The sequence below is a fragment of the Camelus dromedarius genome, chromosome 14, assembly GCF_036321535.1.
Source record: "Camelus dromedarius isolate mCamDro1 chromosome 14, mCamDro1.pat, whole genome shotgun sequence".
Taxonomy (NCBI): domain Eukaryota; kingdom Metazoa; phylum Chordata; class Mammalia; order Artiodactyla; family Camelidae; genus Camelus; species Camelus dromedarius.
This window is the reverse complement of record NC_087449.1, coordinates 49,468,900-49,494,717: the sequence shown is the minus strand read 5'-3', so window position 1 is coordinate 49,494,717 and position 25,818 is coordinate 49,468,900. Positions and strand designations below refer to the sequence as shown.

Below are 25,818 nucleotides of genomic sequence, written 5' to 3'. Positions count from 1 at the left end.
AGTAGCAGCAAGAAGATCAATTAACTATTATCAATGAAAACAGAAGGAATTGAAAAGGCAAGTATGTAAGAGATAAAGAAAAAGGACGTGGGAAAAGACAGTGGTAGCACGCTAATTCTGAAAAGGGGAAAAAAAAAAGGTGGAATCTATGGTTTTTTTGCAGAGTGCTCTGAAAATGGGAAGGAAAATAAACTACTGAATCAAGATACCTGGACAAGGACAGAAGCAAACTTAGCAAAGCAAACTTAGCAAAGCTCTTCAAAGTCTCTGGACTTTAGAGAGAACCTAGCATTTCTCTTTCCTCCAAAACATACCCATCTCCACTCCTCAGTGTATAGCATCTGAAATGAGTCTCTATGATCTCTGCCTTCTGGTACTCAGTCCCTTATGTAATTTCCCCTCTTCCCTCGACCATGGGCTGGACCTAGTGACTTGCCCCTAAGGAATAACACAAGGCAAGTGGTGGGGTGTCACTTGCAAGGTTACATTTAAAAAATTGACTTCCATCCTGCTTCTACTCCTGTCTCATGCCCTCTTGCACCCTCACTTTAATGAAGCTAGTTGCTGCACTGTGAGCTGCTCAATAGAGAGGTCCACATGGCAAGGAACCAAGAGAGGTCACTGGACATTGACTGATTCATTAGGAACTGAGGCCCTCAGTCTAACCACCTGTGAGAAACAATCCAGACATCAAACATGTTGAGTTATCTTAGAAGCAGCCCCTTTCCCAGTTGAACTTCGTTATGACTACAGCCCCAGCTAAAATTCTGATTGCAGCTTGGCAGAGACCCTGAAATAGAGAAACCTGCAAAGCTATGACTGGGTTTCTGACCTATAGAAACTGTGAGGCTTCAACAATTCAGTTGTTTTAAGCCACTAAATTTTAGGATAATTTGATATGTAGCAATAGGTAACAAGTATAGCTGTGAATACATGGGAGAGTTTTCTTATATTTAAAACACATTTTTAAGAGTCTGCTTTCAAGAAGCACTTCTTGTTCCACTTCTAATATCCAAAATCCAAGTGGTTTTGAATTTGGAAAAATTACATCTATTCCATTTTATGTTCTCCCCTATTTTGTCTTATAGCCCTTCTGTATTAAAAAATGACTGGCTTTTTAAATTCTGCAGAATTAAATGGACTTAGTTATGTTAAGCTTACTGAGAATTAGTTAGCAATCACATATTCAAGAGTCATCTGAAATAAAGACACTGTTGGAATCCAATCACATTAAAAAGAGCTATACTGTTTGAATCTGATCATATTAAAAGGGGCTATAATCTACTGAATATAAAACAAAATGGTGATTAATAGCCAATTGTCATTTCAAATTCAGATTCAACCCCTCTAGAGGGAACATCATTCACAGCATTGGCTAAAACACTCTGCTTCACTAACCCATGTTAGGAGTTGCCAAACCTTCACTTAAGCCACACCTAAATTCAATCACAAAACATTTAACTTCAACTAGTGTATGAAAAGGCAGTTACTGCTTACCCCATCAAGAACCTGAAATAAAGATTACTCTGACAGGACAACAAACAGATCATAGCAGCAGTTTGCAAAACTTACTTTCAAAAAAGATTAGCGATAAGAGGATTAAAAGATTTGACAATTATAAAGGAAGATAGGAATTGGTCCAACAAAAGCAAAGGATACCCAGGGAGTCAGATGTAGACAGTATTAACCAGTATGCATGTCTATGGAGAGGGCATATGGTACACAAACAAGTCTGTCCTTATAAAAGCAACTCATGCATCAGGCTAGGTAACAGTATGGTTACACTAGCCACTAAAAACAGGGAGAGTAACTTTCCTGGCTCAGACTCTGCTTACGAAGCAAACTTTTTAGGAGAACTTTGCTTGCTTCTGGTTTCCAAACACGCTGATCACTGAACACAATTATACTGTCCACTTGAGAGTTATTATTTCTCCTTATAAATCAGTAAACTGCATTTTGGTTTTTACACTTTAATAGTTTATGGTTCTAGTTCATGTAGGTCAGCTCTATAATCCAATTATCTCTGAATTAGTGATCAGTGTCCCTTTCAAGACCTACATACTGAGAACTAGGGCTTGGCAGGTCTTACCATCCTCCACAGAGATACAACATACCTTATACTCTTCCCTGTGTTGTCCCATTAAATGGCATTCCTAATTGCCCCTCCAAAGTATCTGTTCTCAAGTCTTTGGGAGAAATACACACATAACTTATCCCAGCTTGAACCACAGGTTTGTAAAAGAAAAGACTTAAGGGAAGCAAAGAAATCAGTAAGCTTATTCATGAGGCTTCTGAAGAACAAAGCAGAAATCAAGCACTGGTTTACAATGTTAGCCACTTGGGAAACCTCTAAATGCTATCTGGAAACACCTTTTTTCATTCATCATCTAACAAAAAACACAATACACAAAGCTACACTTGCACAATCAATCACCACATTAACTCCTACTAAGAGCCCTTTTAAACAGAGGTGGAGACAATAAAATAGAGGGCTGAGAACATCAAGAATCTCTAGGCTCCTTATTTTAAGAAGTAATATAGTGGTAAAGCACACACAACCACTCTGAAATCATTTAAACAAAACAAAAATCTGGTTTCAAATCCCAGCTATGTGAATTCAATCCATCTGGACTGTTTTCTCACCTATAAAAATGAACTGTTATTAACATTAAATGATAATAGTGTGTGAAAGAGTAGTACAATGCTGAACTCTGAGTTACCAAAGAATTAGCTGCTACTATTATTTAAAAACAAGAGTAACCAAAAGACTTCACACTACAAATGGCTAGCCAGTAAAATGCTCCTGTCTACTCAGCAGATGTGAGGACAACGTCACCCAGCCGACTTCAGTGTAAATTCCATAAAATTCAGAGCCCTAAGAAAACACTGCAAGAAGAACCATAGTTACAGTTTTGCAGAAACTAAGAGACAAGCTGATTATTAAGGACAGGACACAATATTTGCATACGCAAGTATCAATGTGGCTTTATGATGGACACTCCAACAAAGTACTCTACTCAAGAGGAATAAAATAGGTAATAAGAGCTTACACACTCAACATAGGCTACAGAGAGCTGTCTCTCAGAGCAGAAATTTGGCTTCTTAAGGAGTACTATCCACAGGGATGTTACAGCCTGGGAAGTGTGATCAGGTTTGACCATATTCCAACTTCCAACACAAGCTTAGTTTCTACTGGAATTTAACCAATGCAGGAGTCAAATACCTGATTATCTTAACTAGCTGGTAAGATACAGCTCCCCACCCCAATTTTTAATCCCTTGGTAAATATTCTCATTACATTAAAAGAACCTGACATCAACTCAGAGAAATGGCCACTCAACACTGACTGAAAGAAAAGATGTATTATTGGTAACCACTGACTGTCACATGTTCCAGTAGAAACTGACTGAAAACTAATTTTCAGAAATCCCTTCTCAAAAGTCTCAATGCCCTAGGGGATTTGTCTAACCTTCCTTACCATAGAGGGTTGTTGTGAAATCAAATGATATAGTTCATAATAAATATTGTGAACTGCGCAAGTGACTAAAGCTTAACAAGAAACAGTTCAGATATAAAAGTATACACCAATATTCTTTATAAGGCTTTTTTTTAAAAATACATACATCTATTCACTATTAGGACAATTCTTTTGGAAAGGGTATTTGAAAGATACACTTGAAGAGTCATGTTCATTCCTGAGAATTCATCTCAACAACAACAACAACAAAAAAAAATCAAAAGAAAAAAACCTCTACATCCAAAGCATAAGAGCAAAAAAGGTTGGGAGCAAACCAAATGTTCAATAAGGTAGCTGTATACAATAATGTGATCTCATTCAAAATAATTATAATGACTATATGTAGTATTTATAAAATAATATTAAATTTGAAAGCAAAATCCAAAATTGTACATGTAAAGACTGCTTCTCATGTCTGGATCAAGTTTGGAAAGAAAAATAAAAACTGAAATAGGTGCTTGTTGGTGCAATGGGATTATGGATAATTTGTTACAAAATATACATTTATTATGATTTTGAATTGATTTTTAAAAAATAAAAATTGACATCATGGTTGTACAGAATTCACCACAAATAAATAAGGCATTTTCTCTTCAGCAGACACATTTCACTTCAACATAATTTCAAAATGAAAAAAGTTAGTGGGAACTGAGATCTCACATCCCATGTTTCAAATATTTTTACACAAGCAGGTAAGTTCCAACCCACTTTGAAAACTGTAGCTTAAAAAACAAACTAGCTTAAATAAGGAAAGTTGAAAATGTTCAATGGTTTAATACAAGCCAATTATTTTTTAAATTAAAACTAAGTATATAAAAAAAAAAATAAGGAAGACATTTTCGTTTACTTTCTCTTCCAGAAGGTTTAAGGAACATGATCCTCTAAATTCTCACTTCCCATTTATGTATCTACTAATTAAGGAAGTGTCCTGCATTCTTTTTTTAATCAGTTACTCAATACTTAATACTGTCAAGATTATTTTTAAATGTTAAAACATTTTTGTTCTATTTCATTTTATTCAAATCACAAAAAACTTGTCTAAGAATCAACATCTGCTATAATTTTTTCACATTTCATTACTAGGCAGCATTACAATATAGCATCCAGTAATTACTGCTTAAAATTTTTAGCCTAAGAGGGGAGAGAATAGCTCATAAGAGTAGAGCGCATGCTTAGCATGCACAAGGTCCTGGGTTCAGTCCCCAGTATCTCCTCCATAAACCAATAAATAAACCCAATTACTCCCTGCCAGAAAAAATATTTTAGCCTATATGGCAAGATGATTAGTAGTAAAACCAAATTTCCAAATTAACAGTCTCTCAACTAAATATCTCTTTTGAAATGTAATACATTTCTTTTAAGAAAGAAAAGTTTAATTTTTGCATAATTATGTAGTATATAAAATTAACAGATTTTTTAAAAATATTTTTTCTGGGGTTATTAAGCACTTTTCATAATAACCACTGTTAATAGCTGCATCTGATGTCCTTTAATAACACTTCCACCACTAAGAGTGAAATTACACAAACCACTTAGGCTTGGCCAATATGAGGTGATTTGATCTTGTCTCCCACATCTGGAAAACCTATACTGCTTCTCTGACTATTGAAAAAAACATTTTTTAGCATCTGAAGTACTCACTGATGTCAAAAAGTAAAGTATTACTTGAGCATACCCTAAAATGCACAGCCTTCATTAGTCACTACTGGGAGTAACAAAAGTAAAGACATTCTTTGCCCTGAAAGAAAAGATTAAAAAGAAAAACCTATCAGGAATCAAACCAATACAGTTACAAGGCATTTTAAAATAAGCACACTAACAGACTGTTAAACTTCACACCCTATTACAGATGAAGAAAGGAACAATAACCTGAGATAGGAGAGTCAAGGAATGCCTCCAAGGAGGGGGGGGAGTTCAGAGTGAGAAGACAGTGGAAAGGACTTTCCACAAGGAGCAAAGGTAAAAAATCTAAAAGCTTTTAAAAATTAAAAAAAAAAAAAAAAAAGAGAGAGGGAGGGAGAAAAGGTAGAAATGAAAGCAAGTTTGGGAGGTGCCCACCAATTAAAAAGAGAGCCCAGTCATCAACAAGGGGAGCAGTCAAGAGAGGGTGAAAAAAGCACTAGTCCAGCTGCCAGTGAAGCTTTATGGAGCACTGAGAGGCTGGGGTCTAATCCAAAAGGGAGTAACGTCATAAAAACTTATTTTAAAGTATTAATTCAACATTCCTCCGTAAAATCGAGTGACAGAAAGCAAATGGATGCTGGGAGGCTAAGCAAAGAGTTCAATGCAGTAATCTAGGCAAAAAATGGTAAGAGAAGGGACTTGTGGAACTGAGAGCCAGGAAGGTAAAAACTGCTGCTTCCTTGCCTCTCAGCTTTCAAAGCATTAAGTTATTTAATTTAAAAATGAAGATTCATAGTCCATTACGGTGATGAAGAATGAAGTCACTAAATATTAGCTAGTCATTTCTGGTCTACCACTGAAGTTGACGTTTTAATAAGAAATCTATTCTTTAACGTCAGCTGAGTGCAGAGGCTAGATTTAAAAAAGGATCCAAGTATGGAAAAATATGGTGTTCCAAGTTTAAGTTTATCAGTCTCATGAGTAAACTTTTAAGGCTGTCCTAAAGATCCACTGTGAGTTGCTGGGGAATAGTAAGGGCAAAAAGAGCAATGAAGTAGAAATAAGAACTTGATAGCTCTTAAATTTAGGGACAACCACAAATTAGACTGAATTATAAAACTGATACTACTATTAAACTTAAAAATGCACTCTGTCTTCAAAGGAGCACAGTGGTTTCCCGGAGTTCTTTACCACACATAAAAAAACAATCACTGTTAACAACTTCATCCTTGAAACTAAACACATAAAAGACCCAAGCTGTACTTTCATAAAGCATGCCCTTCAAAAAAAATTCAGAGATACTGTTAGCACCTCAATCTCCACATTGTTTTGTGATAAATTAACTTGGGGAACACTCCACACACTAATCCTTTCTCCAGTGCACATCCCTTCTGAAATCCACTGAAAGTAAAGTTTTCTTTATACCTTCCCACTACAAGTTAGTGGAACTCAGCCAAACGAAACTTTTAGGTATCTTCATAAAACTTGACGGACAGTAAACTATGCTCAGAAAATGAAGAAATGTCCAAGGTGAACCTGGCTTTTCTACATGATATAGGAAAAGAACACAAGGAAATAGAAAACTGTGTTACCCCAGCTACCATTAAGCTACCATAAATAATGTCATTTCTTTTTATCTAAGTATCTACTACATGGTTTGATCTGTAATATAACCATATTAAAGTTATACTAGGTCTAGACTTTATGATTAATAGACTATTTTATTACATAAATGAGTCCTTGCAATAGTACCTGGGAGCCCAGTGTACAAAAGATAAGCCTCCAGATTACTTAGGAAACTTGTAAAGTTCATGAATAAAACCATGAAAACATCGGGAATGCTTCATAACCTATTGGCCCCCCCAACCCCCAGACATATCCCCAAAGGAAGCAAATAGCTCAATTAAGATATGTAGAATAGATAAACAAGACTACACTGTATAGCACAGGGAAATATATACAAGATCTTGAGGTAGCTCACAGTAAAAAAGAATGCAACAATGAATATACGTATGTTCATGTATAACTGGAAAATTGTGCTCTACACTGGAAATTGACACAACATTGTAAACTGACTATAACTCAATTTTAAAAAGGGAGAGAGGATAAAGAGCCCTTTACCTCAAGACGAGACCAGATATTCAAACCCATCCACACACCCAGTCAGCCTCATAGCATTTTTAATTATTAAATTGACAAGATAAATGTCTCAGTATGCCAGATATGGACAAGTTCCCTTTTTCATGTTTTCCAGGAGTGAAGAATTTCACAGATGTATATGTATACAGGGGAAACCAATACAGAAAATAAACTTTTTCCTCTACACACTTTGCTATAATGGGGACCAGAGAATGCATTACTTAAGAGACAATGAATTAACTTTGGTGTTCTGGTTCCTCATCAGCAAAAAACAGAAACAAGAAAGAATTACACAAAACAGAGTTTAATACAAGCTTGAACAAGAACTGTAACAAAACCAATTCCAATTTTCTAAATACCATCATGTCTGTTGTGTATATAATGAGGATACTTCCATGCCCTAGCAGATAGCCCAGAGAAAGTGTCCTATTGATCCGGTTACAACTACATTAAACAAACATCCTTCATAACAAACGTCTTTATATCAGATTCAACTTGGATGATAATAACATTGCTGATTTGCTATTCATCTTATATACTCTTTGTAAAGTAATTACTGAGTAGTTCAAAAACATAAAAATTTGCAGAGAAGGCTGAATAAATGCTTTTCAGTTTTGCCGATTCTTCATTCCCTATCCCTCCTCAAACCCCTACATCCCTGAGACTGGAAAAGTAATCTGAATAGAGAATATGGGCAATATTTACTGAATTGAACTGAGGTCCCTTGAGGGGAACTTCTGAAGTAAGAGAGAAAATAAAGAGGAATCCATACATAGAAAAAAAGATTTACTGACACAAGATTCATTCAACACAATATATTAGGCAGTCACTGTTTACAAAGTACATTATTAGTTGAAGCCCCTGCCCTCAACAAATTTATGTGCAAGGAAACAGAAAACATTTACACAAATCACTATATACAAAACAAATTAGGACCATAAGAATGAACTTGCCACTTGAACTCCTCTCTGTAGCTTCTGGTTGGTGACAGCAAAAAAGCTGATTAACTGAAGCTGGATTTTTTATTAATGAGTAGACTCTGGAAATGCACAAATGTACAGCAGAAAAATTCAGGATCTGGAGTGATAGAGATTTGGATTTAAACAGCTAGCTCATGATCATGTTAACCTCTCTAATCCCTGTTTGCCTGGCATATAAAAGGACATCCTAATATTCCAGGACCACTGGGAAGACTGTAATGTATATGAAGTGATTAGCACAGCACCTGGAAAATCATATATGCTCAGTGTATTGCAGCTATTATTACTGCTGAGCCTAATGAAACACAACTTGAAGTCAATCCATGTCTTCACACTTACAATCTTAGCTGGAGTCATTTGACTTTTAACTCATTTTTCTCACATAAAAATGGTACTAATACCCCTCAAAAAACTGTTGGGAGATTCACATACATAATGAAATCAATGCCAAAGTGTCTTGAAATGTGTTACTGTATTATTGTAGTTATTTAGTTGGCTTACCTTCAAATAAAGTATATTGATGTGGATGAAAAGAATGAAAACATTTTAGACAAAGGAGGATACAAGGGGAGAGATTTAATGAAGACAGATTAAGCAGTCACGTGAATCAGCTAAATCCTGCTGCAAAGGAGCATGTTTCACTACATTCAAACATTCCAAGACAGCTCAATATATACAGTTGTAGGTCTTCCTAGCCTTCCCAGTGCAGGACAGAAGGCAGATATTGGAATGAGTGGGGTTCCATACAGGTCTCAAAGTGACAGGACAGAACTGGGCACCAAATGTCAAACACACTCACATTCTCAGGGTTACAAGACACTTTCTTCTTATCTTCTTTCTCAAAATGTCCAATCCTAACCCCAAAACTAATATGAGATCCCAGGATCTTCCGAAACAAGGCCCATAAAGAGGTCACTTCACCTCTAACACGGTCATTAAGCTAACACAGGAAAGTTATCATTAACTTCCTCCAGGTCACTTGGCCTGGCTAGCTATGTTTTCTCTAAAGTAACCATTTCATTTTAATAACAAAATGTCAAAAATGCCCAACAACCAAATGGTATTAGTACAAAGTTAATGGAACTAGGCAGCTTTAACCATTCCTATGTGTATTCAAAAGCTGCATTTTGGGGAAAAAGGATATGTTACACCCCTGAGTCACGTATTTTTATACTAATACACCACAGGCTTTATTTATTAATTTTTCCTCCCTTCTGCAAGATCTTGCAGGCAGACAACATATCTCCTTTCCAAAATTCAATCCATTTTGGAGTAAACTGAGTTACTCTTACAGGACTCTTGCTGTAAGGAATTTACAGTGTGAAGTAGCCCCTCTAGGGCTGTGGACTGTAAAAGTAGCTACCCAAAGTCTCCAATTCTATGAGCCATCATGCCATGAAGGAAAGATGTGGGAAAGAATTTGACAGACTTGGTATCCACATTAGGCTCTTACTTGCCCCAATTTCAGAATTACCACCCTATGAGCCCTAATGGACAGACATGTCAATGCTTTATGCAGCTGCAGACAGTGAATGAAAATCCCTTAGAGCACCAAATGAAACCTCTACATCACAGGGGAGAAGTCACCCTAAAAAGGCATCTTTTAGATGTCCTCTGGCATATACTAGAGAAAGCAGAACTATTCTGATTTTCTACCTCTTTAAAGATAGAAATAAGGGTGAACTCCAAGGGTCCTGGAAAACTATTTAGTCCAACATCTGTGTCTTACGGGTGAAAAAAGCAACGTCCAAAGAAAATGAATGTCTGAGGCAAGGCTACAAGCAATGGTTTCAGGGTTCTAGTCCAGTGAGATCTCCATCCCACCAAGTTACATTTTTCTTTGGGTTAAGAGCTCTCCAAATCACTATCAAATTCCTTCCTCTACAAGCCATTCTGCTATTTCACACTTACGGGCAGAACTCCTATGAAATGTCTAATGAGTCTGTGCAGCTATGTTTTAAATATATCTCATTTTATTCTACTCCCAGGGGATGTGGTGGATTCGTTATTACTCCACATACAGCAGCACTTTCCAGATTTCCCTCCTCAGGTTTACAAACTTGTCTGCTACCAGCGGTAAGTTTTTTTATACTTCCCGCTCTCTAAAACAAAGAATGAAGGGGCCACTTATCTAAATACATTCCATTTATTCTAGAAATGATTACTACTATTTTAACATACCTGAACACTATTATGTTTACTACATGTAAACATTAAGGAATTTTAAAAAGAAAAAAGTCCCTGGTTTTTAAAAGTGAGAAAACCAATTATTTAGAATAAGGTATCTTTTGTGTCAAAGGCTCTCAAAGTTCTTTCAAATGAGAACTGCTCTTCACTTTGCAAATTCATCCTTTTCAGGACATGAACAGTAATAATGCTGCCCTCCTACAGGTGGAGAAAATAAATCATAAAAGACCATCAACCAACCAAGGCAGAAACAGAGTCCAGAAACCTCAGGTCAATGAGTCCTCCTCAGTAAGACAAAGATAAAGATTCACTCTTGAATATTCAACTAACAGACTAATCTTTTCATATGGAAATAATCTGTGCCCTTCAACTTTTTAGGACTGCACTTAAAGTTGAATGAAAGAGGTTGCTAGCAAGGAGAATGAATGAAATACGTGAAAATAATTTGTAGCCCTAATCCTAAGACATTTTTCTATCTTCCTTTTTATGCTGACCCTTTAGAACAGGAGGCAAGTACTTGTACTGTGTCCTTCAGCTGAGAACAGCTGTACTTCAGACAACCAATAAGGTTTGAAGGTAAAGTTTTAAGGAGCCACTTCTGAGCAAGATTTCTACTAAGAAATGCTCTACATCTTGCAATGTAACTCTGAGTCTAGTAGTGGCTTTAATGAAAAAAATGTTAAGAACCAAGCAGCACTAACTTTACTAGCAATCAATTCTCTTTGAATTCTAAATATTCATATCTTCTTAAACACACTGTTTGCCATAATGAGGACTTTCATGCAAGCACACAAACACACACAAATACACGTAAAAGAACTGCAGCAAAAAAATACCATGCCTGGCTTTAAAAGTCCACGCAATTTACTTCAAATTTTAGCATTTATATGGGTAAAGACTACATTTACATACATCCCCTCCCAAAGATGCTTTATTGTTTAAAGGGAAGGAAATTTAATAAAGTTAACCTAATTAAAACTTCTGCTTTTTAAATTTTATTGTAAAAGCTTATTTCCTTCACTTCTCTTTTGTGCCAATCTCCCTCGTATCACTGCAAAAAATATTCTCCCAATCCACACCTGCACGAATCCTAACTAAACTAGAGGACATTTCCCAAGTTCTACACCTCCTCCATTCAAGTAATCACAAACTAGCTCTGCCAATACTGATCACTACCTACTCTACACTCGAACCACATACAGAAAACCTGTGCACTCTTTTCTGTTGTCATCTGTAGTCACTGCTTCCTCAACTAGCTATAGAAAGAGTGTATAAAAACCTCACTCCATACTTAGTTTGTCCCCTTTGTGTCTAGATATTGGGTTATGCTTTCAAAAAATAACTTCAGTTAAGTATCTGTATTTTGGGAGAGTGTATTAAGTATTTTTGAAATCCTCCCTCAAACAGTAATTTTTATAAAGCTTACTAAAATGCAATTTTTACCACCAATTATTTTATAACTATTGGCTTCATTTACTCTAAGGGCACATGCTTTGGAGAGGAATCCCAGCTCCATCACTTAACTAGATGTGGGACCCTGGGCAAATTAATTCATCTCTCTCAGCCTTTTCCCTTATCTGAATAATAGAACAGTCCTGAGAGAGCTGTTTATGAGATAATGCATGCAAACCCCTTAGCATCTGCTAATAGATGGTCAACTAATGGCAGTTATCATTACTTTGTTAATAAATAATGAGGAAAGAAGAAAGAGGTGTGACACTGCATTACTGTTGGAATGTACTTTGTTTAGTTATTTATATATGCCTACATCCAGGTCTGAGGAATTAAACACAAATATCAAAAAACGACATTTCTAACAAAGATAAGGAGGGTATGGCCTGGAGACCTTGGGGGATGTGGCATTTTGGGAAAATGATTTTTCAAATATTTTTGTTAAGCTGTGGATTTAAATAAAATTCACTTTCTATTCATTTCTGTTCACTATTCTTCAATTAGAGTTAAGCCTTGAGCAATTATGAAGTGTTGCTTACAAAACAGTTAACAGAGAATTATTTTTATTTTGTGTAACTAATTTTAAAAGATTGGGATTAGATTTTTGGTAGAGTGAACCAGGTTAGAATCACAGGAGTGAGGAAGCAGATAAAAGTGGCTTCCCATCTATACTAATATCAGACACATTTGTTAATTTTCTGTTTAAACTTTGCTCCAGAAATTTAGGGAAAATCTTTTACCCAATAACCATATAGGGTTAGTGATGTGCATGTTTTAATAAAATTAGACCGACACAGGAAACATAAGGACACCTATCAATCTTCACTTAAAGCTCTAGGGAAAAAACAAGAACAAGCCAAAAACCCATGAACCCAAGACGATAGGGCACTGAACTCTAACCACAAGATAATTCAGAAAAGTTGGAAGCAAAATCTTATAACCAAGGAAGCAAGAATCTTAGGACCGAAACACCAAAAGACTATTAAGAAATACCTAACCACAATGGTAGTCAATGAATATTTGTTATTTACCTTACTTTTGAATCCTCAGAACTTAGCACAGTGCCAAAAAAATATTGGCTAAGTCAAAAAAAAAAATGTATTTATTGAATGGTATAAAAGAGAATCCAGAATATAGCTATTCTCCCTCCTTTAAAACATTAAAATAGATGTGTGAGCTTTTAAATATTAGATATACAAAAAATAGAAGAAAAAACCTAAGGTTACTCTCCAGAACAAGAGAACCACAAGCCAATGTCCCCAGTTTGTGAACCTGTGACATCTTTAGCAATTAATTCAAACTTTATGTTCTACCTATCACCAATACATTCTTCCTGCCAAAAACTAGAAGCACCAGAAGTCAGCTATACTTTATCTATACTACCCTTTCTTTTAGAATTATGGCAATCTTCCTTATCAATATAACAGATAATAAATTTTGTTTTTGCCAATTTTGAATATTATAAACCAAAATTCGTGTTTCTAAATGTAAGGAAAGACTGGCTCAAGCCTCTATCTTCTGGAATCATTTCACCAGAAATCTAAAAACTTCCTCTCCACAATGAAACTCTATAAACAACTTCCCAAAAAATGGCACTACTCTAAAAATAGGTTATCAACATATCCTGACTAGCAGCCAATCTAAAACTCCCTTCCACTAGAAAAGAACCTAACAACTGAAAGATGAGGCTAAGGTAAGGATATTTGATACACATAAATTGATTTTGTAAAAATGTAATAATGCCTTGATTTACAACTGACTGGTTAAGATAAAATTACTTAATTTGTGTTCATATTTCGGTTGCTTTGTTTTGTTTTTAAGACATTAGGCTAAGTTTAACATTCTTCTTATGAGATTGTTTTGCCAAAATTCTGCAATATCCCATTCCTATCATGAGGATGGCAACAAAGAAAAGCAAGCACATACTTCTGGAGACTAGCTTCGGACACATTTGATGAAAGACAGCTCCACTTTCCCTTAAAAAGCAGGCCCATTTTCCTGACACACCAGTTCACTTACCTCTCCCATTGTTCTTCCCTCCAGAGCAAGTGCTTGAAAATCATGATTCAGTTCATCCATAGAACGTACCTATTGTTCAGAATAGAGGGAAAAGCTCCAAGTTAGCATCTTGAATTTTACATATATATTAAGCACAACTGAAAAATTTCCCTATGTTTACTTTCAGATATAGACAAAGACAACAATAATAATCAAGTGACTGAGATTAAACATTCACTTACCTTTAACCATCAGGGTTCAGCAATGACCCCTGGTTTCTCCCCTCCCATTCCCCTTTTTTTCTGAACATGAAAGACACATAATCCAGAAAAAGAAAATGCAATTCCATCACTTGAGAATTACAGTACCGATTTTTCATATATTTTAACTTAGTAAGTAAAGATCAACATGCTGAAGGGCAATGACATCTAAAGATGATTATGTGACCCAAATCTTGCTACTGACTCAAAGACCATAATGCTTGTCCCCAACTGTGAAAAGTTAAGTACAAATGAGGGGACTCATTTGATCCAAGCCCGTATTTCTTTGATAAATCTCAGGGAAAAGCGCTACAAACTATGTATCAGAGTGCACCAACATTTCTCCATGTTGGAAGATCTCTGAAGGCTCCCAGAATCTCAAAACCAGAAGAGAAAAAAAAAAAAATCAAAAGAATCAGTTCAAACTTGACCTATCATTAAATGTACTACCCATATCATAACAATCTTTCTAGGTTTCAATTAACTCATCTCCAAGGTTATTACTATAAGGTAATATTACTACAAGGATGAAATGTGGAAGAGATTACTCAAAACGGTCATAATTCAAAAACTCATTGTCCAAGTCTACTGGTCCTCTCAGTGATGAGCAACAAGCCACCTCTGCTGCCTGAGGCTACGTTCCCTCATTTATTAAAGAGGAAGGTTATTCTGCCTACCTGAGAAAGACTGCTGACTGCCTGAAGCAGGACTTTCTCAAACCCCCTCATCCAATCATCACTATCTCCAAATGTACGTGTACAATTTCTAGCAGAGTAAACGTAAAGAAAGTCATACTACGGCCAGGCAGGGAGAGTGTGGAGTATGGAGCATGAAACAGAATACAGTTGGGGAAACCAATTTATGCTTGCCAAAAATAAAATTCAAAATGAAGCTAAAATTAAGCCATGTGAGAAAAAAGAGATGTAGAGGCAAGGTTTGTTATTGTGGTAAAACAGTTTCAAAGGGCCTCTAGAATCCCAAAACAAAATGTTTGTTTAGCTAAGCACACTGAATAAGCTCCTAACTACAAGTGGTAAAAATAAGGGGAGGGGAGGTTGATGAGGACAGGATCTTAGCTGGAAACTCAACAAGTGTTAGATAAAATAATTTTGAACCTTCAAACCAGAGTTAACATTTACAAAGCATGTAAATTCAATGCATAAAGCTCTGTATAAATGCATAAAGCTCTCCCTGTGGAATCTAATCTTACATTTAACTAGATGGTAGGCATTTCTTGGAAATCTAAAATGCTACAAGTAATTTTAACCAAGAATGTTGGAAATTCTATTTAAGTTTCCCATTAAAAAAGCAGGAGTGGTAAGGTAAGGGAGAGAACGTGCACTATGCGTATTTGTATAATTACCACAACAAGCTCACATTGTTCCCATTTTAGAGATTAGAAAACTGAGTCTCAGAGAAATGACTTCCACAATCACTGTTAAGTAGGAAGAGCACTTAAATGGCAGTTCCAGAATCTAAATCCAGGTCTTCCAATGTAAAATACAATGTCTTTTCTATGTAACCAAGCTGCCTCCGTGAACCACAGGAAGTTTCCACCCCCAGATAAAAGTGCCTTCAGTTTCTGTCTGCAGTGTGGGCTTTGATGAATGTTCACTCTTGGTCTTCTTGCCTTTGCTTTCCACTGTCTCCTCCCTTTACCTTCAAAATTTGCCCATACTGCTTTCATACTAATTCCATCCCTTTCTATACTGTCTTCCCACTCTTCATTCTCTCTCCTACCACGTCTTATTTGCTGGCTCGATCTCTCAGGTCTCCTCTCTCCCTCTCTTTAGCTCTCTGTTCCCCTCCTCCAGCTCTCCCTTTTCCCTCTTCAGGGTGTCTCCCTCTGCCTCACCTACAAGAGGAACCACTCCTCCTCCTACCTCTGTATACTATCCTCCTAACTGCTGAGAATGAAGCCTTGGTTTCTTAAGTCTTCGTTGCTAATCCAGAAACTCCATTTTAAACCACTGCCCACAGCTGAGTAGACAAGATAAACCAAGTCACTCTCACAAAAGTATTTTTAACTAGTCAGGAACTTATTGTTTACAATTGGAAGCTGTAACTGTTATGGTCATTGACAACAAGCAGACTCTCCAAACAAAATTCTCCCTAGGAAACAAAAGTAATGATCAGAAGATGTTCCAGAATCAAGAAAAATCAAAGAATGAAGACAGAGATGACTATAAGAAATATCTTAGGCAGGTAACAAAGAAGCCTTTTCTATCATAAAGGAGAAAAGCTAGCTGTAAATTATAATGAGAGAAAACGCTCTCATTAGGACAGAACATCTCTTCAAGTTCTTGTAGGCTACCTTCCCTTTCTCTAAAATTCAATTTGAGCAGTGGGTTAATGTTAATTTCTAGTACAACTTACTAATTCTTACTTCCTCACTTTCGCTAAATGTTTGTAAGACTTTCTTCCACTAACTAATCGTATCAATCACCACTGGTTTCACAAAACTATTTCCTATTTGTCTCTCTGGGCTACTTGCCAGTTGCCCATCTCACAACCATCCAGGACTTTTCTCTACTGCTGCCCCTCCCCATAAAGGCATCTCCCCATTCCCTTTACTAAAGAGGCAAAATGAGATAACCACTTTATGCCTGACCTACCTGGCATTCCTCACTTCATCCCACCCAAGGATATCATCTGTATAAATGGCCTATGCTTCATAGTTTCCATTCAATTTACCGGATCACAGAACTTTCTTTTGTAAGCCTCAACACTTTCTTTCTCCTAAGGCAGATCTTGTCCTAACTATAACCAGAGTTTTGCAAATTAAGTTGGTGTTTTACCATACAGGAAGTTATAAAATCAAAACAGATAAACTCAGCACTATACATTGCATTTGGAAAATAAAAAATTAAACAAAAGCATCACTGTACAAAATTTTAAGAATCATATTCCAAAGTGAACTTCTTGAGAAGCCCCACTTACCATCCCAAATTCCATACACTTATCAGAAACATCAATGAATGATATACACCTCACTGTTTCCTGATCTGTAAAGCCGAGATAACATTGGCTACTTTACACATTTGTTATAAAGATTAAAGGAGACAACATGTCCAACACTTAGTAGGTACTTATACAACTCTATCCACCTCGTAAGTCATTCTTTTTAAGTTACTGAAATGTCTCCTTCACACATCTATCTCTTCTTTGTCTATCCTTAGTTAGCAGACTGCAGGTTTTGGTCATGGGGGGAGTCCCCCACTTTCTGCAGTTCAGTATTTCCATAATCAATATTAGAAGTACCTAAATTACACAAACATCTAACTTACTTTCTAAAACTTAGCATTAAAAAATACATCCATTTTTTCCTCTCTTCTCAATTCCCAGCTAAATCTTCAATTCAGAGAAACTTCCAGTCTCCATTCTCATCCATCAGAAACTTTCAAAATATAAAAATAAAGATCATCACTGGTTCACACTCATGTTCTTTCTGTTCTCATTTTTTAAAAAAGAAAATCTCAGTAGAGTCACCTTCTAAAATTCCTTTATTCCTTGCCTTCCACACCACTATGATCTGGTTCCCCTTCTACCTCTCTATTGAGATGTCTGTCTCTTTTGGCCAGCCAACATGGCAGTCAAAGGAAAAAAACCTGAAACTCAGACTTAGGTACAAAGGAATCAATGTTAAGAAGTTAATGATCCAAACATGTAATGAATTAAAATTTATCAGATTTTCAAGCAGATGTATATTATCGAACATTAAACCTCAAAGAAAAAAAACAGGTACCATGGTAGCCCAAGCATTCCAGTATAAAAGACTTAAAAAAGAAGCAAGTTTCGACAGCATTCTGGTTCAGTTCTTGGCCTTACTTTACTAGCATTCCTGTCCTTGGATTACTGCCCCTTAACAGCTCAAGGTGTCTTTACAAAGAATGTCCCTCTACTTGAGCCAGTTTGGCCAGTTCTCTGTTGCTTGTATACAAGAACCAAACTCAAACGCAACAGGTATCACTGTTGGTATTTAAGAAATCACACTGGATGTTTATACTTTAAAACTGTAACTCAGAGCTATAAGCTGCACTTGGAAAAACAAAATTCAACAGATCAACACTTTTTTGAACATTTTCTATAACAGACATGTTTTAAGACACCTGCCTAGAAATGGCAACTTAGTAATTCCCACCACCTTTAGCCACAAACAACTATACCAAAGTTATGCTCCTAAATGGCCATACCCCTAGTATCTGAAAAGAAATGATAAACTGACCTAATCAGATTCCCCTCTTAGCATTCAGGCCAGATAGCTATGGAGAGAGAAAGTGAAATTTTAGTCTTGGCAGTTGATGGCTGTCATTTTGGGTCAAGCAAAACCTGGTGAATAAGCAGAAGATGAAGGTCAACATAGAAAAGAGAAAAAGAATGTGCTGAAAAAAGCAGAGACAAGAGATTATGCAACCCATATGGACACAGAAAGCCAATCAGTGCTCAGGAGGCCCATGTACATATTTCCTGCTCTGGGGTTCAAACAGAATTCCTGGTGTTCTTTCATTTAATGCCCTGAATTTTTGCTAATTAGAACAGATTTCCATACCATGAGACTAACACTGCTTTTAACTAGAATATTTATTTCCTCAACCACTGAATCTTAGTTACCAGGTGTTTTTCTCCTCCCCACCTACCTTTGTTCCTCTGGAGGATTTTCTGCAAAAGTAAGCCTAGATCACAATAGCTCCATTTCACTAATGTAGATTTAGAACAATATAAGAAGAGCTGGCACCAAGAACCATTGTGGGAAGGAGACACCAGTAAGAAAAAACAGCAGGCAAATGCAGGAGAAACTTGAGCAATGAGAAGAGGAAATGGAATATGAGAATTAACCTAATTTGAAGTTAATCATTAAAAGAAAAACATTTAGTAAGACTGTTCTACAGCATCTTCTGCTCTATTATACCTGTATTATAAACAATAACAACAATGAACATTTATTGAGACTTACTTTGTGCCAGGCCTGCCCTATAAATCCTTTACATGCTGAACAATCTCTTTAATAGTCATAACAATCTGAAAGTGCAGGTACTTTTATCTTCATTTTGTAAGAAATGCAAAAAGTTAGTTCATTCTTTGAATAAAATATAAATAAATCAGCACTAGTCTTGATTACTGGGAAAAAACAAAAAACTCTTTTGGCTTAGGAGGACATAAACCATGCTACATGATCTCGTTTATTCACTGTCAATAACAACATTAAATACGAGCTTTTACTGAGTTTCAAAGCACTGTACTGTAAAATCGAAATTATTCCATTTTATAGATGAGGAGACCAAGGTTCAGAGAAGCACTCTGTCCAAAGTCATATAGTAGATAAAGACAAGAAGTGAAATTCAAATTCAGATGTCTACCTCCTTTACTAGCACTTCTCTCTGTTCTCATCAAAGGCAAGCACAAAAGCTCCAGCACGCCTGGGTTAAACTGTTGTTGTTCTGGCAACTGACTACTATGCTATTTTTACAGTCTATTCCATGATACATGGGGGCGGTGAAGTCACCACAGCAGCCAGGATTAGGCTGACCTTCCATGTTTTATATTATTTATCATTAAAAATTCCTACTACCTTTAGCAATTAAAGTAAATACAATTAAACTTACAGATTATCTGTGTTGATAGCCTTCAGCTAGGATGGTTAACAGACCCAAGCGATAAACTATAATTATCAAAACTGTTTTGCTACTGTACTACCATAATATACACACCCCATATAAATGTCAGCACTTCCTAAACACAAAAAACAATTTAGAAAGTAAAAGGAATAAATATTTTCAAAATCAGTTAATAGAGACTATAATACCAATGACTTTTAAACACAAAAAGCTCACAGCTGATGGTTCTGACAGTCTTTTTCTTCTTAATTTCACCAAACATGATCAAGCTGAAATCAGTAATGAGATAAAGCCATTTTAATTGGAGAGAGAAACTGTTTAATTAATATGGAAGAACCTAATAAAAATATAAAACTTAAGATAACGATAAACCTTATCTCTGCTTGTCTGGAAACTACTACCTATAGCCATTTATATGAATGACACATTCCTGGCTTCCAAAACAACACATTTCAAAAACACGAGACTTCTATACAACTACGATTATGGAAAATTATATTTACATCAAAAAATGATCATTTGCAAATTGAGAACACATCAAAGGGTCTTCATTAGCAGTAAAAAGTTTCATTCTGAAACACCAATCTCAAAAAAGGACACGTGGGAAAAAAAAAAAAGCTAAATCAAGAATGTTCATCAAAAGTTTTTAAATCAAGTTGTGGCAAATCTGTTAAGTATCAGGCTCTTTTCAAAAAAATGAAGTTAAATTTAACATATTTACCATCATTAAAATCCTACTAGCAGAGTATAAGAATCTATGTAAATAACGTGAAAGTAACAAATATTGGTCCACCAAAAAAAAAAGAGGGGCACAGAATTGGCTTTCCTAAGTTTTGCTAATATTAAATCTTTGAGATTCACTTTGTCATCCCTTGTGCTCACTACTGGACATGTTAATACTAAGCATAAAAAGTTTGTAAGAACTTCTACCATAAGAATAGTTTGTGAAAGAAGACAAATTATGGGCCCCCACAGCCATTAATATAAATTTTCTATAAATTGTAAGACAACATGTATTTTTAAATAGATGTACAACTTAGGCCACCAGTGAAAACAACTGTAAAAAATAAGTTCAGAGGAGAAACTATCAACTACAAGGCATGTCTACAGTGACAGTCTCTGCAGACTGGGAGGAGGGGGATTTAGTTATATAAAGACTGCATCTCTTGCCGATTTTTTTCCTCCCTTTCTGACAGACTAGGAGTTGGAGAAATGTAGAATATGGTTCAAAGCATTGTGCAGACAGGTCTCACTAATGGTTTCTCCTCAACTCCCGAAATAACATCTACTAAGTAGCAAAAATGCACTTTATCAATAGCGCCATGGTAGTCTGTCTTATCTCCCTAAAAGTAAACCCCACAGTATTAAAAACATGACAAGCATTACATACAAATATTCATAATGTGAGAAATTACCCTTAGTCTTAGGAGTAATAAAATAGCAGAAATGGGACTTCTTGAAAATGGTTCTTATCTTCCTTAAAAGAACACATTGTCATGCTTTTCTGAGCTTTTCAAGAAAGCAATGTGACAATATGCATCAAACTTTATAAACATTTATGCCCTCTGATCCAGTAGTTCCACTTTTGGGAATTTAGCCTAAGCAAATAACCAGAAATATAAGCAAAGATTTGTTAACAAAGATCTTCAACCTGACACTGTGATATGAAAAGTAGTTTATAAAAATTCAGTATAGCAGGAATTATTAAATACAGCATCTATTTGTTTATGAAACTTTATGCAGCTACTCAAAATATTTTTAAGTTCTTAAAGGAAAGTAACATTTGTAAGGATTCTAAAGTAGGCTACAAGTCTGTGTATATAAAAAGATAGGTATATACTTCCATACCGAGATATACACAAGACTAAAAGGTAATATACTCAAATCTTAACTTAAAATTTCAGCAGTTTCTACATTTTCTATAATACCAATGAAAAAATCAAAAAGAAACTTCTGAAAATAAATTTGAAAAGTTATGAAGTCTTCAATCTATTAATACCTTTCAAATCAATAAATCCTCTTCTAGAGACATTCTAATAACCAAAATAAAGAATAAGCTTTATAAGCAAAGGTGTTCATTGTGCATTTATTTTTAACAATAAGAAATGAGAGGGGTAGGATATCCACAGTAAATAAAAAGGTTAGTAACCGTATATCCAGAAGCCATTTCCACAGGGATAGTACTGCGAAAAAGAACAGAAAGAGGATGTGTCCCCTAGGCCATACATAATAACTATCATCACAGCCCAGTACTTACTGACCGTGTCCTAGGTAGCCATGTGCATTAATTAATTCTCAAACTGAAGTAATTCCTAATTATCCTCCATTCCCCACTTTTTTAACAGAGGAAGAAACTGAGGCAGAGGAAGGTTAATTAACTGTCAAAGTTACACAGACAGGCTGACTCTAGAGTCTGACTCTGAACCAGTGTCCTCTATTAGGGATCAAAATGTGTCCAGGGTACTTCAACTGTTTAGGCAACAAAGCTGCGCTAGATAAAAGCCTGCTAGAAACCCAAAAGTGGAGATGTGCAGGTTACCCCACCACTCAGCTCTATATCTGAAAATATAACAACCCACACAGCCATCTGTGGCCAAAACTCTAGGATTCTTCTCTGTTAATCCAAGGATGATCCAAATGAGGTAAGTCATCATAAGACTACAGGGAGAAAACTACTTAACCAAGGAAAGGAAATCTCATCCTGAAGATGTAAAAGAAAAGACTTCTGAAAATGATTTACCCATTGAGAGAATAAACAAAGGTGTAGAAACAAAAATTTAAAGCAAAATTAAAATCCACAAGGCTGTATAAACCAAACAGTGCAAACAAAACTGAGAACTCAATCTGGAGGAAAAGGACACATTAAAATAGAAGATAACTGAAAAAAACAGAAACTCAAACATCCATCAACTGATGTATATATAAACAAATTACAGTATAATATACAAAAGAATATTTGGCCATAAAAAGGAATGAAGCCCTGACACGTTACAACATGCATGAGTCTTAAGAGCATTATGCTAAGTGAAAGACGTCAGACACAAAAGGCCACATATTATATGATTTCACTTACATGAAACATCCATAATAAACATATCTAGAGAGACAGGAATAGATTTGTTTGCCAGGGACTTAGGAAAGGGGGAAATAGGCAATGACTACTAATGAGTACAGGGCTTCTTTGCGGATTACTAAAATGTTCTAGTGCTACAAAGCACGATGGCTGCATAGCACTGTAAATGTACTAAAAACCACCAAATTGTAAACTTAAGGGTGAATTTTATGGTATATGAATTACTATCTTAATAGAGCTGTTATTTAAAAACAGATGGTAAAGTTTCTCTAACAAGCTAAATAATAAATAATACAGACTTTGTGGGCTACAGAGTGTCTTTGTCACATATTCTTTGTTTTTATTTTCAACTACGTATTTAAAAATATAAAAACCATTCTTAGCTCAAGAGCCATACATAAACAGGCAGCAAGTCAGATTTGGCATGGAGGCCATAGTTTCCCAAATCTGGTTTAAAAATAAGCCATTCCTAAAATGGTTACAAAGTGAATATGTGCTAAATTAATACTGACCCATAAACTAAGCAAAAGATCTCTTAATCAAATTTATAAATGGAGCTTCCAAAACTGTTATTGGATAAAAGGAACACAGGGAAACCTATCAAACAGAATTTAGTGCTATTATTAATAATTAAGAACATATAAAACTAAGACAAGGATAAAACCACATTAAAAAACAAAGATATCTGTTTACATGCAGAGACAGTGAACACCATCAGCCATCATGGAAATAGATTAAAACTACAATGAAATGTCATTATGTATCTATCAGAATAGCTAAAATAAAAAACAGTAACACCATCAAATAATAGTAAGGGTACAGAAAAACTGGATCACTTAAATATTACTGGTCTAGAAAACAACTTAGCAGTTTTTTAAAAAACTAATCATGCAACTACCAGCAAATACCCAGCAACTGGGTATCCCATGAAGTTCACACAAAAACTTGTACATGAATGCTCACAGCAGCTTCAATTATAGTAAGTAAAAATCAGAATCAGTCCCAATGTCCTTCAATAGATTAAACAAACTGGTGCATCCACACCATGCCCACTACACAGCAATAAAAAGGAATGGCCTACCACAGGCAACAACTTGGATAAGAGTCCAGGAAAGTATGAAGAGCAAAAAAAGGCGAGTCTCCAAAGGCTACATATATAGTATGACTGCATTTATACGACATTTTTGAAATGATGTAATTATAAAAATGGAGGATAAGATAGACTAGTGTTTGGGGGGAGGCCTTCTCACCTCTGCAAAGGGAAGGTAGGTATGTAAAAAGGGCTATTCAAGGGTCTTTTGTCATTTTGGAACTAGGTATTTTGACTGTAGTGGTAAATATATGAACCTACACAGGTGGTAAAATTATACTGAACTTCATATACACACACACACATACAGAGCCACACAAATTAGTACAAATAAAACTGGAGAAATATGAATAGGACTGGGTGAATTTTATCAACATTAATATCCTAGCTGAGATGTTACACTACACAATGCTACCTGCAAATGTTATACTGTAAAATATTACCAGTGGGGGCAATAGAGCAAAGTATTCAAAGGATCTTTCTGTATCATTTCTTACAACTGCCCATGAAGCAATAAATCACTAAATCAAAATTTTAATTTTAAAAAAGACAACTGCTATGAAGAAATAATGAAGATAACTTTAAATGATGGTTTCCAAGCAAAAAAAACTAAAATAATCCAATAATATAACCAAAGGAAATTTTCTCAAGCTACAAAACTATACAGATCAAAAGGTCTCACCCACATAGTACACAGAAGTCCTACCCTGACCAAACTGTCCATAAATTGGAGAATTTTTTAAGTATCTGAACGAGGGTGGGGTGAGGGATAATACCCTCAGTTCTCTAAAACGCTCCCTGCCAAAGACAATAAAATAAGATCCACTGCCTATAATCCAAAAATTTTATGTCCTGATACAGCTGTCTTTTGTGTATAAAGGCTGTAGGAACATAATGTATAAAATAATCAAATATGCCACCCACATGCCATCTTTCAAGCAATGACTGTACCAAGCACTCCTGCCAACCAAGAGAATTAAAATTATAGCACACAAAAATGGATAAACTGTCATAAGACTATTTAATGGAATACTATTTGACAATTAAAAGGACCAATCTATTGTTACATACAACATAGATTCTCAAAAGCATTTTTACGCTAAGTGAAAGAAACAAGATTTAAAAGCTACATACATTTACAGTATACACAAACACACACACACAAAAACACACACACACACACGACATTTTCGAAAAGGCAAAACTAGAGGGACAGAAAATAGATGAGTGGTTACCAGTGACTTGAAATGGAAGAGCATGGAAGTAAGAGCTGACTGTGAAGGGGCCCCAGGGAATTTGGGGAAATGCCAAAACTTTTATATCTCGACTGCAGTAGTTACAAGAATATATGCATTTGTCAAAATCTACAGAAGTGTATACTAAAATAGTGGTGACTTTTACAGTATGCAAAATTATATTTTAAAAATGGGGAAAGAATCACTACCCAAGAGGTAGAATAGCATTGTAAAGAACTAAGTATTATTCCCATTCTAAGAATGTAGGCAAAGAAAATAATTCAAACTGCAAGTGTACTGATAAGCAGAAATATTCATTGCAATACTACTTACATTAGTAAAAATTTAGAAATCTAAAGGATCAATATTAGGAAATGCAGAAAAGAATGAGGCCACTAAATAGAACGGAGTATTATATAAGCTTAAAATTATCTATGGAAATATTCTATCATAAGAAAATATTTTGATAATGCTAGACCAAATAAAAGACAGAAAACTATAATCAGAAATGTTTTTATCTCAATTGTTTCACAAAAGATCTAGAGTGACTTATAAAATCAAGCAACTTCACCTAGTGAGAAGATTAAGGCAAAGGGAAAATGAGAAGAGCCTATTTTATAAAACATATGCAGTTAAGTCCTATATACTT

General features: G+C 35.5%; 1 protein-coding gene across 20 annotated transcripts in view; it reads right to left on the bottom strand.

Annotated features, from left to right (window-relative positions):
* Positions 1 to 25,818, bottom strand: part of PUM1 (pumilio RNA binding family member 1) — a 117,345-nt gene that overhangs the window by 72,754 nt on the left and 18,773 nt on the right. For all 20 annotated transcript variants that reach the window (XM_031464553.2, XM_064493831.1, XM_064493832.1 and 17 more), the window contains one exon: positions 13,918 to 13,986. In XM_031464553.2, the coding sequence (XP_031320413.1) occupies positions 13,918 to 13,986 (69 nt within the window). The remainder of the gene's footprint in view (positions 1 to 13,917; positions 13,987 to 25,818) is intronic.